At 38.5% G+C, this 15,286-nt stretch overlaps 1 protein-coding gene across 5 annotated transcripts in view; it reads right to left on the bottom strand.

Moving 5' to 3' along the window:
- rbm25a (RNA binding motif protein 25a) overlaps positions 1-15,286 on the bottom strand; it is a 32,795-nt gene that overhangs the window by 5,247 nt on the left and 12,262 nt on the right. For all 5 annotated transcript variants that reach the window (XM_088648920.1, XM_088648916.1, XM_088648917.1 and 2 more), the window contains 8 exons: positions 14,989-15,263; positions 14,709-14,829; positions 14,350-14,439; positions 13,592-13,665; positions 9,238-9,388; positions 8,025-8,409; positions 4,695-4,969; positions 4,041-4,139 (listed from right to left, as the gene is read on the bottom strand). In XM_088648920.1, coding sequence (XP_088505046.1) covers positions 4,041-4,139; positions 4,695-4,969; positions 8,025-8,409; positions 9,238-9,388; positions 13,592-13,665; positions 14,350-14,439; positions 14,709-14,829; positions 14,989-15,263 — 1,470 coding nt within the window. The remainder of the gene's footprint in view (positions 1-4,040; positions 4,140-4,694; positions 4,970-8,024; positions 8,410-9,237; positions 9,389-13,591; positions 13,666-14,349; positions 14,440-14,708; positions 14,830-14,988; positions 15,264-15,286) is intronic.

Here is a 15,286-nt window from a genome sequence, read left to right as displayed (position 1 = left end):
GCAGGAACACTTGCAAAAGCTTAGATGTACAAAAAAAAAATCACAGAAGAAGAAAAATCACAGGTGCATTACAAAAGAACATGCAACATGATATAGATTTTGCCGAGAGTGAGGGGGCTTCAATAATCAGGTGAATTTCTGGCAGGGAGAGTATGGAGGTTTGATGGGATAGAGTCAGAAAATTAGCACACATAAAAAACAGCAATTCTGTCAGAGAGCCTTTTATGAATTAATAGCAAACATGGTTTTATGGAGGGCTTCTCAGATAGTTGGGCATTCAGGTAGATGGCCAGGCAAAAGGATTTGTAAATATATTTTGTTAAAGCAAGTTAGTTTTTTGCAACATGTAAAATACATTTTTCCAAGAAAGTTTAGCCCTTGTCACTAATGAAACCACTAAATACAGAAATCTAAAGAGTTTTTTATTCAATGTTGGTAGCAGGATGAACTGTCAGGGTGAGTTAAGTGTATATTTTGTCGCAGAGTTGCTGCAAGATGTTAACAGTGAAAACGAATTTAGAAATGACTCATTTCAAGATTTTCAGAATAATTATAAATCTAGCAGGATAGAGAAAGTACAGAAAATAGGTAGTTAGATGGATCAGATTAGTATGCAAAGCCATTTAGCAAAAAAGTGTCAAACTTGTATACTTTATATCTTTTTTCTGAACCAGGGAAAATCAAATCATGTTTCTCTATAACAATAAAAATCTTTATTTTATATAGCACCTTTAAAAGTAGCATCTCAAAGCAATACAGTAGGTATAAAAACAGTTATAAGGACCAAAGATTAAGAAGTTAATACATATAAGAAAGACAAGCAGATAGAAGTGCTACCGAAGTTTGAAAATGAAGCAGACAGACACTAAATAAGTCAGGTGGGTAGCAGCGTCAGCATGCATAGTCTGCAAAGAAACAAGTAATAGGTTTATTCCATGCTGAAAAGAGAAGAGAGAAAACACAAAGTTGGGATAAGTCTTATTGAAAGGTTTTGAGGTTAGATTTGAATGCACTCAGGGTGGGTGACTGATATCACTGGGGATACAAATCCAGAGCTCTGGGGTGCAGCTAGAGAAGTTCCTGTCACCCATAGAATGTCGATGTTCTTAAGGACAGCCAGAAGACCAGACGGACAAATGTTGCAAGGTGGGGAGTAGACAGATAACCCAGATAGGTACTGAATGAAGATGAGGATTTTGAAGCTGACTCGAAACCTGATAGGAAGCCAGTGCAAGGACTTGAAGACAGGCGTAATGCAACCCGATCAGGATTCTGGCTGTCAAATTCTGAACATATTGGAGATGGCTCAGTGTGGATTTAATTAACCCAGTGAACACGATGTGCATTTATTAATTCTAGAAAAAAAGCCTTTCCTGATTTCTATAGTTCCTAGTTTCTCTAGTTCCCTTTAAAATAAACTATTATTCCACAATGCAGAGTACTACATGGCTGGTATTTAGATATGATATTTTGTGACAAGCAGTTAATGAGTATTTAAGTATTGGCAGAGTTATTGCAGGATGTAAAACTAGAGATGTAGGTAGGAAAAAGATAATTTGGGGTAAGTTGAGGAATACGCAAGACTTAAGGCAGAATACACGCTGGACATAGTGCCAGTCCATCACAGGACAAACAGACAGATAGACACACACCAGGGCCAGTTTTCCCGTAAGCCCATTAACCTACCAATATGTTTTGGACTGCAAGAGGAAATCATATTTCACACATGGAGTAAACCCACGGAACCCAGAGAACATGCAAACTCCACACACACAGGACAGTTGGAATTGAACCTAGGGCCCCAGTGCTGCAAGAGAGCAACACTAACCACTTCACCACCATTAGAAATGGATGGATAGCTTAGTTATCTTTCTACTTCACAGGTTTGCATGCATAATTTAATTTTGAAAGCCACTGAGACATCTGGTTACCATTGCTGTATTTATGAAAAAACATACAAAAAACATACAAAAAGCATACTAAAACTGTGCCATCCTATTCCTTAGTTAATATATTTCATTTTTTATTAACAGTTAACATTGTTAGCAAAATATTTTGAATTATATTTTACCCTATTTTTTCTTTAATTTTGTATTTAACTTATTTTCTGATAGCCAGATTTAATGTATATTTGAACAATGAAAACATTTTTACAAGATGCTGGGAAAAGTGCAACAATTTATTAGTGCTTAATTTAATATTATTGATTACTAATAGTAAAAAACTTACAGCGTATACAAAGGTTCTAAGCTGATCCCAAGGAAGAAAAAGCACCTCTTTCGCACATAAAAGGATTGACTTGATGTGCTATTTTGTCAGCAACCTGCTAATCTGCTTAACACCTGTAGAAAACATGATTTTATTTCTGTATGGAATGCGTGTTGCATTTACAAAATTTAAGTGTTTCAAATGTTTAATTAAGAAGTAAAACAAACTTACAGCTTACACAGACTCAAACTACAGTATGGAGAAACGAGTGTAAAAAAACAGAACATTTGATTGCTGGTTACCCTATATTAAAAAAAATGAAATAAAAATAAGATACAATGACGTGTTCCTGCCTAACTCAAACATAGCATGACTTTAAAAGCTGTAAAAAATGGTTTAGATAGTAGAAAGTCACCTTGCTCTTACAAGTAGCTGTTAAGCATACTGTGGTGGTCCTGACTCTGTGGTCATTAAAAATCCCAGGGCGTTTCTCAAAAAGAGTAGGGGTGTAACCCCGGCATCCTGGCCAAAATTCCCATTGGCCCTTACCAATCACAGCCTCCTAATAATCCCCATCTATGAATTGGCTTCATTACACTGTCCTCCTCCCCACTGATAGGTGGTGGCTGCCGTTGCATCATCCAAGTGGATGCTGCACATTGGTGGTGGTGGAGGGGAGTCCCCATTACCTGTAAAGTGCTTTTAAGTGGAGTTTCCAGAAAAGCACTATATAAGTGTAAGCACTTATTATTTTGTTAACAACTTTTTAGTGGAAAAAAAAAAGCACCAAAGAAAGTGTACTACTGTGATAATTTGAACTACAGTATATGAATACAATTATACCGTTACCAATTTCTTTAGATATGCAATTCCATATTATTTTCCCTTCTATTTAAATGCTGAAAAGTATGCATTTTTTACTGCAACAATGAGCGAAAGTATTTGCAGAAAAGGTTAAAACTTATAACTTTTTACAAAGTATATAAACTTAATATAGTCAGAAGGAGAACGGGAAAACTTTTCCAAAATAACCACAGTATGTAACTGAATAAAAGACTTTGATGCTTAAACTGTTTAGGCAGAAAGTGGTATACTAGTGTGTATTTTTTATTTAAACTACCAATAGCAGCCATATACAGTTTACATAATGTGTTTATGTTCCTAAATTAATATCATTTATGACCTTCAGACAGCTCCTCTTCTTTTTATGCTCAGCTACTAGAATTTCCCTTTAGTTGTAAAATTCCTTATATATATATTTAATACTAAGCGGATTAAAACATGCACAGTAAAGAGATTAAATTACATTGTTTCACTAATAACTAATGCACCACGGGTGCCCACATCGTTCATTTTGGCCAGCCAAATCACGTACCCCAGTACACCGCAGTGAACTGTGGGTAATTTCACATGGTATGGGGGTGTACTGTGCATTTTGAATGGCTGCATCTGTACAAAATTTTTATACAGTTACAATTTCAAGAAAATTCTCAGAAAAACAATTTGCAATTTCATTTCTCTTTAAATAGCTCTACTATGATGCATCTTGTTTTCACTTTTACCCGCATGGCCAACTACTGTATGTGGAACATATAATTGCTGCCACCGCCTGCAATCCACAAGGGTGTGGGCCAAAGCTTCACAGCTTGCTTATTATCTGACTAAGTAACAACCTAAAGTGTTCTATTTTGATCAACCACATATATTCAAGCCTTACGAATATAGATTACAGCTATATCCCATTAATTGAACTAATGCAAACCATTCATAGCTGACTGAGAAATATTTTTCTATTGTTTCTGAAGAGATGTATGCACAAGTTGCAGACTGACCTTTGAGCAAACAAAATCCACTAGAGTCGCCTCCTCCTCACCAATGTACTCTATGATCTTCTTATTGATCCAGGGCCTGATTCGTCGCTCCATCAGTGTCTGCAGGGAAATTGTATTAATCCGGTTAACAGGTCTGATGTAAAACATTTTCATTCATCTTATACTTCTCAGTTGTTGTTTTCCATAGTTGTCCACAGGTGTAGGATAACACTAATGGTAGCATGATCAAGAAACAACAGCTCTCAATAGAAGGCAACTAAACAATTTAGTATTCTCAAACCTCAGCAAAACTTTGGTATATAGTATTTTCACTTTACAGTCTTAGAAAATGATAAAGTGTACATTACAAAGGATAAAATGTAGGTTTCGCAATGTATAGTACTTTAAAATTAGATCTGCAACATATTTAATTAGTCAAGGAAAGGCACACTTGAATGGGAAATTCAAAATATATTTTAGCAGACTTAGGTCCCAAAAAACATTTTTTGACCTGCTTGTGAATAAGATACCCATCATCTGTGTAATGGCATTTTTGTACAGGATTTCAACATGCCAACAACAGTCAAACACCTGCCATCAAATGCCAGCTATCAGATGGGCTAAAGCTCTTACATAACACAGGCCTTATTTTGAGTGTCCTGTGGGAATTCTCACCGTGTCTACAATGGACCAATCCAGGGGGTAGGAAAAGAGCTCTGACTTGGCTGTTGGGATCTTCTCAATGAGGCTCTTGATGTTCTTACGCTTCTCCTCCGAGTTGACGTTACCCTTGTCAGCTCCCTTCTCATCTTCCCCATAATCCAGGGGCACTAGTTTTCTCTTGCGTGGCAACTCGTCACTCTCTTCATCATCAAACTTGTTGAACACACTGTCCACTGCCAGTTTCTTTCTCTTTCCTGCATTGGGCTGACCAGGGCTAGCTGAGGACCCTAAATAGAACACATTAATCAGTTAAGGAAACATTTTATGTAAAACTTTAAAGTTAACCCTTAACGTGCTATTAAGACATTATTAATTAATGAGAGAACATAAGCAAGATGACAAAACCGCTGATACTGCAATGATTAATGTACAATAAAAAAGTAAAATATGCCCAAAAGGATTTACATTTCTTTAAAATGTAAATTATACGTAAAGGAATTTATTGTTAGTGAAATGGTGTTGTTAAAGTAAAAACAAAATTTTGGAGTTCTTCATCTTTAAGGATTACATCCTTTTTAAATGACCTCCCTGAGAATGAATTATGTATTGTATTCTATTGAAAATACTTAAGATGCAAGACATATAAACTAAGAAGCAACTAAAGCCATCTATGTGAAAATAAGTGCCACCAAACCACATAGTGGCACAATCTGGGCTACTGTGTGCATTTTTGTCGTGTTTTAGCTCTTGTACGAATTTAAAATTTGTGATATAAACTAAGTCTCTAGGAAGAGAAGCAGAAGTCATAATGCAATGCCAGCACTACTCTAATGTGTCCTGAATTAGGTTATGGGCCCACCCTTCAGACAGAGGTTTACATAATTGAGCTAGTTTATTTTGTCTCTTAAATTGTCCTCGCCTGCCTCCTACCACAGACAAGCATCCCATCTGGGATATACAGTGCCTTGCAAAAGTATTCGGCCCCCTTGAACTTTTCAACCTTTTGCCACATTTCAGGCTTCAAACATAAAGATATAAATTTTTTATTTTATGTGAAGAATCACCAACAAGTGGGACACAATTGTGAAGTGGAACGAAATCTATTGGATTTTTGAAACTTTTTTAACTAATAAAAAAATGAAAAGTGGGGCGTGCAAAATTATTCGGCCCCCTTGCGTTAATACTTTGTAGAGCCACCTTTTGCTGCGATTACAGCTACAAGTCGCTTGGGGTATGTCTCTATCAGTTTTGCACATCGAGAGACTGAAATTCTTGCCCATTCTTCCTTGCAAAACAGCTCGAGCTCAGTGAGGTTGGATGGAGAGCGTTTGTGAACAGCAGTTTTCAGCTCTTTCCACAGATTCTCGATTGGATTCAGGTCTGGACTTTGACTTGGCCATTCAAACACCTGGATACGTTTATTTGTGAACCATTCCTTTGTAGATTTTGCTGTATGTTTGGGATCATTGTCTTGTTGGAAGATAAATCTCCGTCCCAGTTTCAGGTCTTTTGCAGACTCCAACAGGTTTTCATCCAGAATGGTCCTGTATTTGGCTGCATCCATCTTCCCCTCAATTTTAACCATCTTCCCTGTCCCTGCTGAAGAAAAGCAGGCCCAAACCATGATGCTGCCACCACCATGTTTGACAGTGGGGATGGTGTGTTGAGGGTGATGAGCTGTGTTGCTTTTACGCCAAACATATCGTTTTGCATTGTGGCCAAAAAGTTCGATTTTGGTTTCATCTGACCAGAGCACCTTCTTCCACATGTTTGGGGTGTCTCCCAGGTGGCTTGTGGCAAACTTTAGACGAGACTTTTTATGGATATCTTTGAGAAATGGCTTTCTTCTTGCCACTCTTCCATAAAGGCCAGATTTGTGCAGTGTAAGACTGATTGTTGTCCTATGGACAGACTCTCCCACCTCAGCTGTAGTTCTCTGCAGTTCATCCAGAGTGATCATGGGCCTCTTGGCTGCATCTCTGATCAGTCTTCTCCTTGTCTGAGCTGAAAGTTTAGAGGGACGGCCAGGTCTTGTTAGATTTGCAGTGGTCTGATACTCCTTCCATTTCAAGATGATCGCTTGCAGTGCTCCTTGGGATGTTTGAAGCTTGGGAAATCTTTTTGTATCCAAATCCGGCTTTAAACTTCTCCACAACAGTATTACGGACCTGCCTGGTGTGTTCCTCGGTCTTCATGATGCTCTCTGCGCTTTCAACAGAACCTTGAGACTATCACAGAGCAGGTGCATTTATACAGAGACTTGATTACACACAGGTGGATTCTATTTATCACCATCAGTCATTTAGGACAACATTGGATCATTCAGAGATCCTCGCTGAACTTCTGGAGTGAGTTTGCTGCACTGAAAGTAAAGGGGCCGAATAATTTTGCACGCCCCACTTTTCATTTATTTATTAGTTAAAAAAGTTTCAAAAATCCAATAGATTTCGTTCCACTTCACAATTGTGTCCCACTTGTTGGTGATTCTTCACATAAAATAAAAAATTTATATCTTTATGTTTGAAGCCTGAAATGTGGCAAAAGGTTGAAAAGTTCAAGGGGGCCGAATACTTTCGCAAGGCACTGTAGTCCTATCTTGGCACTATGCTTTTTGGATAGACTACGTGTTGTCATGTTACCAGGAAAAAGCAACTGTCTAATAATGGATGGACTAATAGTATCTCCAAGCCAAGCACATTAAAGTCTCTTAAATCCTTAGAAGTTTTATACCACCAATACGTTTTCAAAATTTGCAAAGTATTACTTTAGTAATGTGGAGGTTTTTAGCCAAATAATTTTACATTTGATGGAATTAGTAACAGGGAAAAGACTCAATCATAACTTAATGTTCAGGTAGTCCTATATGCTTGAAAATGAAACGAGCACAGTGAATCATTATGTAAAAGTCTTCCACATCCACTTAAGCAAATGATTTGAATAAGTTCATTCGGTCTTTACGGGTGGAGCGGTGGCACTGTGGCTAAGGATCTGCGCCTGTGGCTGGAAGGTTGCGGGTTCAAATTCCGCAGCCGGCAGAGGAATCCTACTCCGTTGGGTCCCTGAGCAAGGCCCTTAAACCCAACTGCTCCAGGGGCGCTGTACAATGGGTGACCCTGCACTCTGACCCCAAGATTCTCTCCCTGTCTGTGTCTGTGTCTCATGGAGAGCAAGCTGGGGTATGCAGAAAGATGAATTCCTAATGCAAGAAGTTGTATATGGCTAATAAAGTGATCTCTCATGCCTGGATCCCTCGTCCAGAATTTAAAAATGAACAGAATGTGCAGAACCAACTGCATTAATCATCTTGAAAAGCACATGAAGAGCAGCTAAACTGAAACCAACCGAGTTTGAGGCTGAGTCCTATTCTCGGCCGCAGCTCCTCCTGTGGGACAGCCTCTGGTGAATTCTCATGGGGAATGATGATGCCACAGGGTGACTCATCCCCAGGCGTGTTGGGGGAGGCATTGCCGCTGGCAGAGGAAACAGAAGGGGCAGAGCTGATTGGCCTAAGCGTGGGCTTGAGGCAGGGTTTGGACTCAGGAGGCTCATCCTCTTCCTCCTCCTCCTCCTCTTCTTCACCTTCCTCTACTTCATCCTCGGACTGGGGCTCCGGCTCCACACCTTCCCTTCTCTCTTCCTTCTGGGTCTTTTCCTCCTCCACATCTTCTTCTGACTCAGGCTCCTGCTTTACAGGGGGCTGTCTGCGTCTCTCTGCCTCCTGCTCCATCTGCCCCACAGACACAACACCATCAACCCTAGGCACAGTGACTGTAATAATCCTAAACACACAGACATTGTCATCAAGCACAACAACACTATATAGTTATATAGTATATACACATCAACCATGAAAATGCCAATATTGGTCCTTACACACAACAATCAAACAGCATGACATTGCCTTAGACACAAACCATGTTGCTAGAGGGACACAGATGATGCAAAAATAGGAATTAGCTAGCAGAAAGTTTTACTGATTAGTGCTTAAACATTTTTTGTCCACGATTGTTGGGGATTATTTTTAGTTTGCAGCAAATCTACATAACACTAAGTTAAAGAAACTAAATATATTCAGTCAAGAACAAAGAAGTTACCATATATCTACTTGTCTTTCTAACCAAAAACAATTTAATGAGCCCTTTCTATAATCCAGGCATGCTAATGTAAATAGCATTTCATTAAGATATTTTTACATGAAAATAATGCCTACAACAAAAAAAAACCATAACATTAAGAATACTGCAGTAAAGTATTTGACCCACACTTTGCATAGTCATTGGTCAAAACGTAGGGTCATATATATTTGGAAATACATCGCCTCTATGGATCTTCTCTCAAAACAAATCTATAATAAAACCAAACATTTTCCTTGGGCTTTTACTTTGGCTTCTGTACTACATCCACAAACATTAAAAATCTTCACAATATTTGTTACACCCCTATACTGTTATTTTGGAAAAGTGTTTTATGTGGTTTTCAAGCTCACTAGAAGTTAACACTTACAACTGGATTTTTCGATCGATTCCTACACCATCCATAGATAACAGTGTCTCACCCTCTGCAGCTCAGCATCAGGATCTGGGTGACCCTCTGCCAGAAGCCGCTGCCTGATCTCCTCCAGTTCCTCTTTCTCCCTCTTCCGGTCTCGCTCATCTGCTTCCATCTCCTTCTCTCTGTCTCGCAGTCGCTTCTGGAGAGCACTGCCCCTGGATGTCAGCCACATGCGAGTATTATTAAAGTAAAACATTCACGTTTTTATTCACTCCCCCTAGTGCAGTGAAATCTGCCATTAGGCTGAACAATCTATTCACTCATCCTACCAAATACACAGTTCACATGTGAAACAGTGGTAAGACATTTGAGAAGCTTTAACATACCAGTCCAATTTGGCATATGCATTGTGCACACAAAGGTAAAATTAATAAAAACTGGTACCAAGGGTTTCTCTATGCATCATCACACTTTTACTCCTGAATGCATGGGTCACAGCATATTTCACAGAAGAGACCAATAATAGTTTTAAACTGTTTGCGTAACAGGTACTTGCTATATCAAAACACCAATAAATGTTCTGAAGTATGGGTGGACAAACTAAATCTCTCACAATTTTAACTGTCAAAGGCAATACATCTATAAATTCCACAATGTACCATTGTTGCAGTGGCTGTAAAATCCATCATTTGCCATTCGTAAGTTTACATGACAGAAAAACATTTTTTTCAGACTCTGTGAACTACAATGAGGAGAAACTGAGCCATTTGGTCAGTTGAAATTGAGCTCATACACTGGCAAAAAGAATCAAAGGAAACTTTCTGGTTTACTCTTATTACCTTCTTGTTAGTCTTTCATTCATTAAACAGCATAAAAGAGCCAAGGAAAGGAAAGAAAGGAAAAGGAAGAGGGAAGAAAAGAGACAAAAGCACTGTCTTGCTCTAAGTTTGTGCCAGTTGAGGGAACCTTGTCCTGGTCAATCATGGAGACCAGATTCTGACTGTCCAAACATTAAGAGAGCTTGCCATTCTTTAATTTTAGGTAACTCCTTTCTTGTGGAATGCTCTGGCTAAAACACTCTCCTAGTAGGTGATGCATTTTCAGAAAAGGATCACAGAATCTCATTCACTTTTATGCATCTATGTTCTAGAAAGGGAGATTTAATCCTGAAGCATACTCTTATTTAAGACAAGGTACATCTCTTGTTGGCTTTTCAGGGTATTGTATTGTGTTTCAGGTAACAGTGTTAGCACACTTTTTGTTTTCTGTTGAATATCGGCCTCTGAAACACTTGGTATACAACAAACAAAAACCATATACACTCTTTACAAAACCATGTTGTATAAATGTTTTTACAAGTTTGCCTCAAGTTATTACTTTTTTTCACCAGAGTTGAGCCAGAGAAAAAACTCACATTCCTCAAATTATACCTACCTCTTGGTCATATTAGGGGTTATTTCCTGCTCTTTACCCGACACTCTTATATTTGTAACAAATTATATTTATAATATTCATATTCTTTTATGCATTTTGTCTTGAATGTGAATGTTATACACTGGATTAAAGATGTCCTTACAGAACGACCTCAGAGTCTACTTGAATGGTGTATTCTCAGACAAACTGGTTTTAAATACAGGTGTTTCCCAGGGTTGTGTACTGTCACCTCTTCTATTCTCAATATATACTAATGAGATGCAGATTCAGAGTGGCACAGCCAGGCTGATTAAATATGCAATGTGGTTCTTTTAGGGCTTTGTTTAAAGGACCAACCTCTAGGTAAGCAAACTTAGTTTAAAAACAGTATCCTTGAAAACTGATGCCAATCCAGTGGAATGGAAATAATTGTGACCAAGACTAAAGAGCTTCTTTTCAATGCTAAAACCAATGGAGGGCAATCTTTGCAAACAACAGTACTCAATGGTCAGTCTGTAGGGGTTGTGGAGAGTTTTAAATATCTCAGTACACATTAAACAGAGGCTGAGAATAGACTTTTTAAGAAAGCAAATCAAAAGCTGTTTTTAATTTAAAGACTCATGAACTTTAATGTTAGTCAAAATGTCCAAGAGATGGCATTTAAAAGCTTTGTTGAGGGCATCTTGGCATTTAACATGACGGTGTGATATGAAAACCTGGGGCTGAAAAGTAAAACCAAACTGTCCAGAATTGTGAAAATGGCAGGAAAAATAATTGGGAAACAGCAGCCCCTGCTCTGCAATTTATATCATAATACAATTCTCAGACTGGCCAGGAACATCACAACTGATTCCACACACCCACTCTCAATTCATAATACTCCCATCAGGAAGATGGCATAGGTTGCCAAATTCAAATAAAACATTTATAAGAAGTCTTTTGTCCCCTCTGCAATACGACTACTCAATTAATGCATGTAGTCTCCCCACTACCTATTTATCCATTTATTTACTGTTGCAAGAAAAACCCTTTGGAATTACCTGGATTTCTGCATCAATTACTCATAAAAATTTGGTCTGATCTTCACCTATGTCACAATAATAGACAAAAACAAACTGCTTAAATTCATAAACAATTGTACTTCTTGTTAGTACTGAACACATTGTTTAAAAATTCACAGTGTAGGTTGGAAAGAGGTTGGAGTCAGGTGTTCCAATCAATCAGATGAGATTGGAGGTGTGGGTTGGAGGTGCCCTGCTCTATAAAAAAGGCACACAAGGTTGGTTACTGACAGTCTGCTCTTCTCAAGAAAGAGCTGTTAATGTGAACCATGCCCCAATCAAAAAAAATCAGAGGACCTTAGAAGAAGAATTGTAGAGATGAATAAAACTGGAAAAGGCTACAAAAGCATTTCTAAAGGCCTGAGTATTCATCAATCCACAGTAAGAAACTGTCTACAAATGGAAGAAATTCACTATTGTTGCTTCTCTACCTAGGAGTGGGAATTCTGCAAAAATCACAGCAAGAGCGCAGCGTGCAATGCTAAAGGAGGTGAAAAAAAACCCTAGGGTAACAGCAAGGGACCTGCAGAAACCTCTTGAACTTGCCAAAGTCTCTGTTCATATATCCACTATAAGAAAAACACTGAACAAGAATGGTGTTAATGGAAGGACACCACGGAGGAAACCACTGCTCTCCAAAAAAACATTACTACATGTCTCAAGTTTGCAAAAGACCACCTGGATGTTCCACACTGCTTCTGGGACAATGTTCTGTGGACGGATGAGACTAAAGTTGAACTCTTTGTCAGAAACACACAGCGCTATGTTTGAAGGAAAAAAAGCATTGCACACCAACACCAAAACCTCATCCCAACCGTGAAGCATGGTGGAAGGAGCATCATGGTTTGCGGCTGATTTTCTGCCCCAGGGTCTGGGACAGCGTGCTATCATAGAGGGAACAATGAATTCAAAATTGTTTCAACAAATTTTACAGGAGAATGTCAGAGTAGCAGTCCATCACCTGAAGCTTAATAGAAGTTGGGTGATACAAACAAGACGACCCGAAACACACGAGTAAATCAACAACAGAATGGCTTGAACAGAAGAAAATTCATCTGGAATGGCCAAGCCAAAGTCCAGACCTCAACCCAATTAAGATGGTGTGGCATGACCTGAAGAGAGCTGCTCGCTCCAGGAATCCAAGTAATATCAATGAACTGAAAAGGTTTTCTAAGGAGGAATGGTCTAAAATTCCTCTTAACCGTTGTGCAAGTCTCATCAGCAGCTACAGGTAATTCCAAAGTGTTCACAAACTTTCTTGCAACTGTATTACATACTGTTCTGATTTCATGTGACTCTTAGGTCTTGCTTGGGTATTTTGTGCTTCTATGGGAGAAGCTAAAGAAATATCCACAGCAGTGGACAATAAAGTATCTATATTTAGACTTGAACACCATTTTGCAGTATGGGGTATGGAGAACTCTGCTTAGACCTCTTACAGGTTGACAATCTAAAATGTTCATTACAAGATGTGGGGTTGATACAAAAAAATCTCCTCTAAGTCTGGAAAAGAGACATCAACAATAAGATTGGGTGATCTTATAAAAAGGGCAGTATACAAAGGAACGTATATATACACAAACACTGAGGAAACCCGATTCCAAAGGTAAAACTGGCATTATATGAGGAAAGGGGAATAGACAGAGGTGGAAATATATTTAATCAGTTTCATTACTTTAGCATCCTGCCAAGCTTAAAACATCACAATACAGTAATTTTAGAAAAGCCAGACAAGCCCATGAAAGCTAACAAATATACCATTTGTGAAATCCAAACACAAACTTGTTTGCTCTGTTAGATGTTATATTTTACATGCCCCAGACATGTAGGGCAATGTAATTGTTCAGTTATATTTCAGAAAGGTATTGTTATCCAATCTTTAAGATCTCACAACCTGGTATTTTTAACTTTGTCCTACTTTCACACTGATGTATTCAGACTCACCTGTAATATTTGGGATCATCTCTGTCATCGTCGTAGTCTTCTAAGAATTCCTTCAACCTTTTAGCTTCTTTTGCCTACAAATGTTACACAAAAAGTTAGACAATGAAAAGAATGCATTTGTTTCATAAAACAAGAATCAATATTAATCAGGGTTCCCACTCATTTTTACCAACAAAACTTTTCCATTACTTTCTTGCACGTTGTGGGTCTTCATCTTTTTGGAGCCATACCTTGTATTTTTTTTATACCAGAGGTCACTGAAAACACATTTACCCGGCATTTTGACATGGGCACTAAGCTAGTTTACGGCTCTGATGCAACATTATAAGGTGCAATGTCAGCAACGACAATGCTACAACATCTTTTTAAAAGTTTGCTAAATTATGAACAAAGTTACATGATGCAGTCATGATAATTTTGGGTCAATTAAAAAAAAATCCATGACTTTCCCCAAAACTTAATGGATATTTTACCATTTCCATAACCGTGGGAACCCTAATTAATGTTCACGGAAATTAATACGTTATAAGTTTTTCATCACTGGAATATTTTAAGTAAATAAAGTGCATTATCTTCAAATGTTTTATGCAGGAAGCATCACCAGACCTGCTGTCCAAAAAATTATGAAGTGTTATTTTGTGAAAAAAGTAAATGCATATTTCATTATACTCTCATACTTTACTGAACTGTCAAGTTATATTTGGGAGGTCTGCAAATACTTACAAAGGCCAACCAAAGATGAATAATTTTTTCCTCACCGTTTCTCGTCTCCTCTCCTCCTCTCTCTCAGCTTCCTTCGCGTACTCACGAGCTTTCTTTCTCTCTCTGATTTCCCAGTTTTTCAGTCGCTTAAGAAACCGTACAGTACAAACTTAGATTGTATTCACAAAACAGAGCTAATTATTAAACAAATTGGAGATTTCATAAGTTCTTCTAACAGTACTACTACTACTTCTCTCACCAACACATAGGAGTGTATTAAAATACAACTCTGAGATTCTGCATCACTAACAGATATTAGAACTTCTTTTCATTATATGACAGACTTTTTCCTTAAATTCAACTTTTCCATTATATTCCATGACTACGGCTTCCCAGACAGAGCCTCGACTCATACCTCTTGATAAGCTGCTTCTTTCTCGCGTAGTTTCCTTTCCAGCTTCCTTCGCTCATATGCTTCCTCTTCATCCTCTTCCCGGTCTCGCTTCTTGTCTTTCTCTCTGTCACGGCTCTTCTCTCTGTCGAGGAGCCACTTACATCAACGTTTTTTAGTAATATTTTACATAACATACCTACTTAGCAAGAACCTTTAGAGCCAAATTTGTATACTTTTTTTTATTATACATAAACCTAAGAGGTATATATGCCTTGAGTGAAGCACTGCAGTGGCCACATACCGAGATCTACTGCGATCCTTGCTTCGGTCGCGGCTCCGTTCTTTCTCTCGTTCTCTCTCCCTCTCCTTGTCCTTTGTCCTCTCCCGGTCCCGATCTCTCTCCCGTTCTCTCTCCCGTTCTTTTTCTCTTTCCTTCTCCCTCTCTCTCTCCCGTTCCTTCTCCCTTTCGCGGTCCCGTCGCTCTCTCTCCCGTTCTCGCTCCTTCTCCCTCTCCCGTCTCTCTCTTTCAATTTCCTGACGCTCCTTTTCCTTCTTCCCCTTCTCTTCTTCCAGCTTCTACAGGTCCACAGACAAAAAGA

The sequence above is a fragment of the Lepisosteus platostomus genome, chromosome 10 (genome assembly GCF_059453375.1).
Source record: "Lepisosteus platostomus isolate fLepPlt1 chromosome 10, fLepPlt1.hap1, whole genome shotgun sequence".
NCBI classification, from domain to species: Eukaryota; Metazoa; Chordata; class Actinopteri; order Semionotiformes; family Lepisosteidae; genus Lepisosteus; species Lepisosteus platostomus.
The sequence above is the reverse complement of the archived record's forward strand: the minus strand, read 5'-3'. Positions and strand labels throughout refer to the sequence as shown.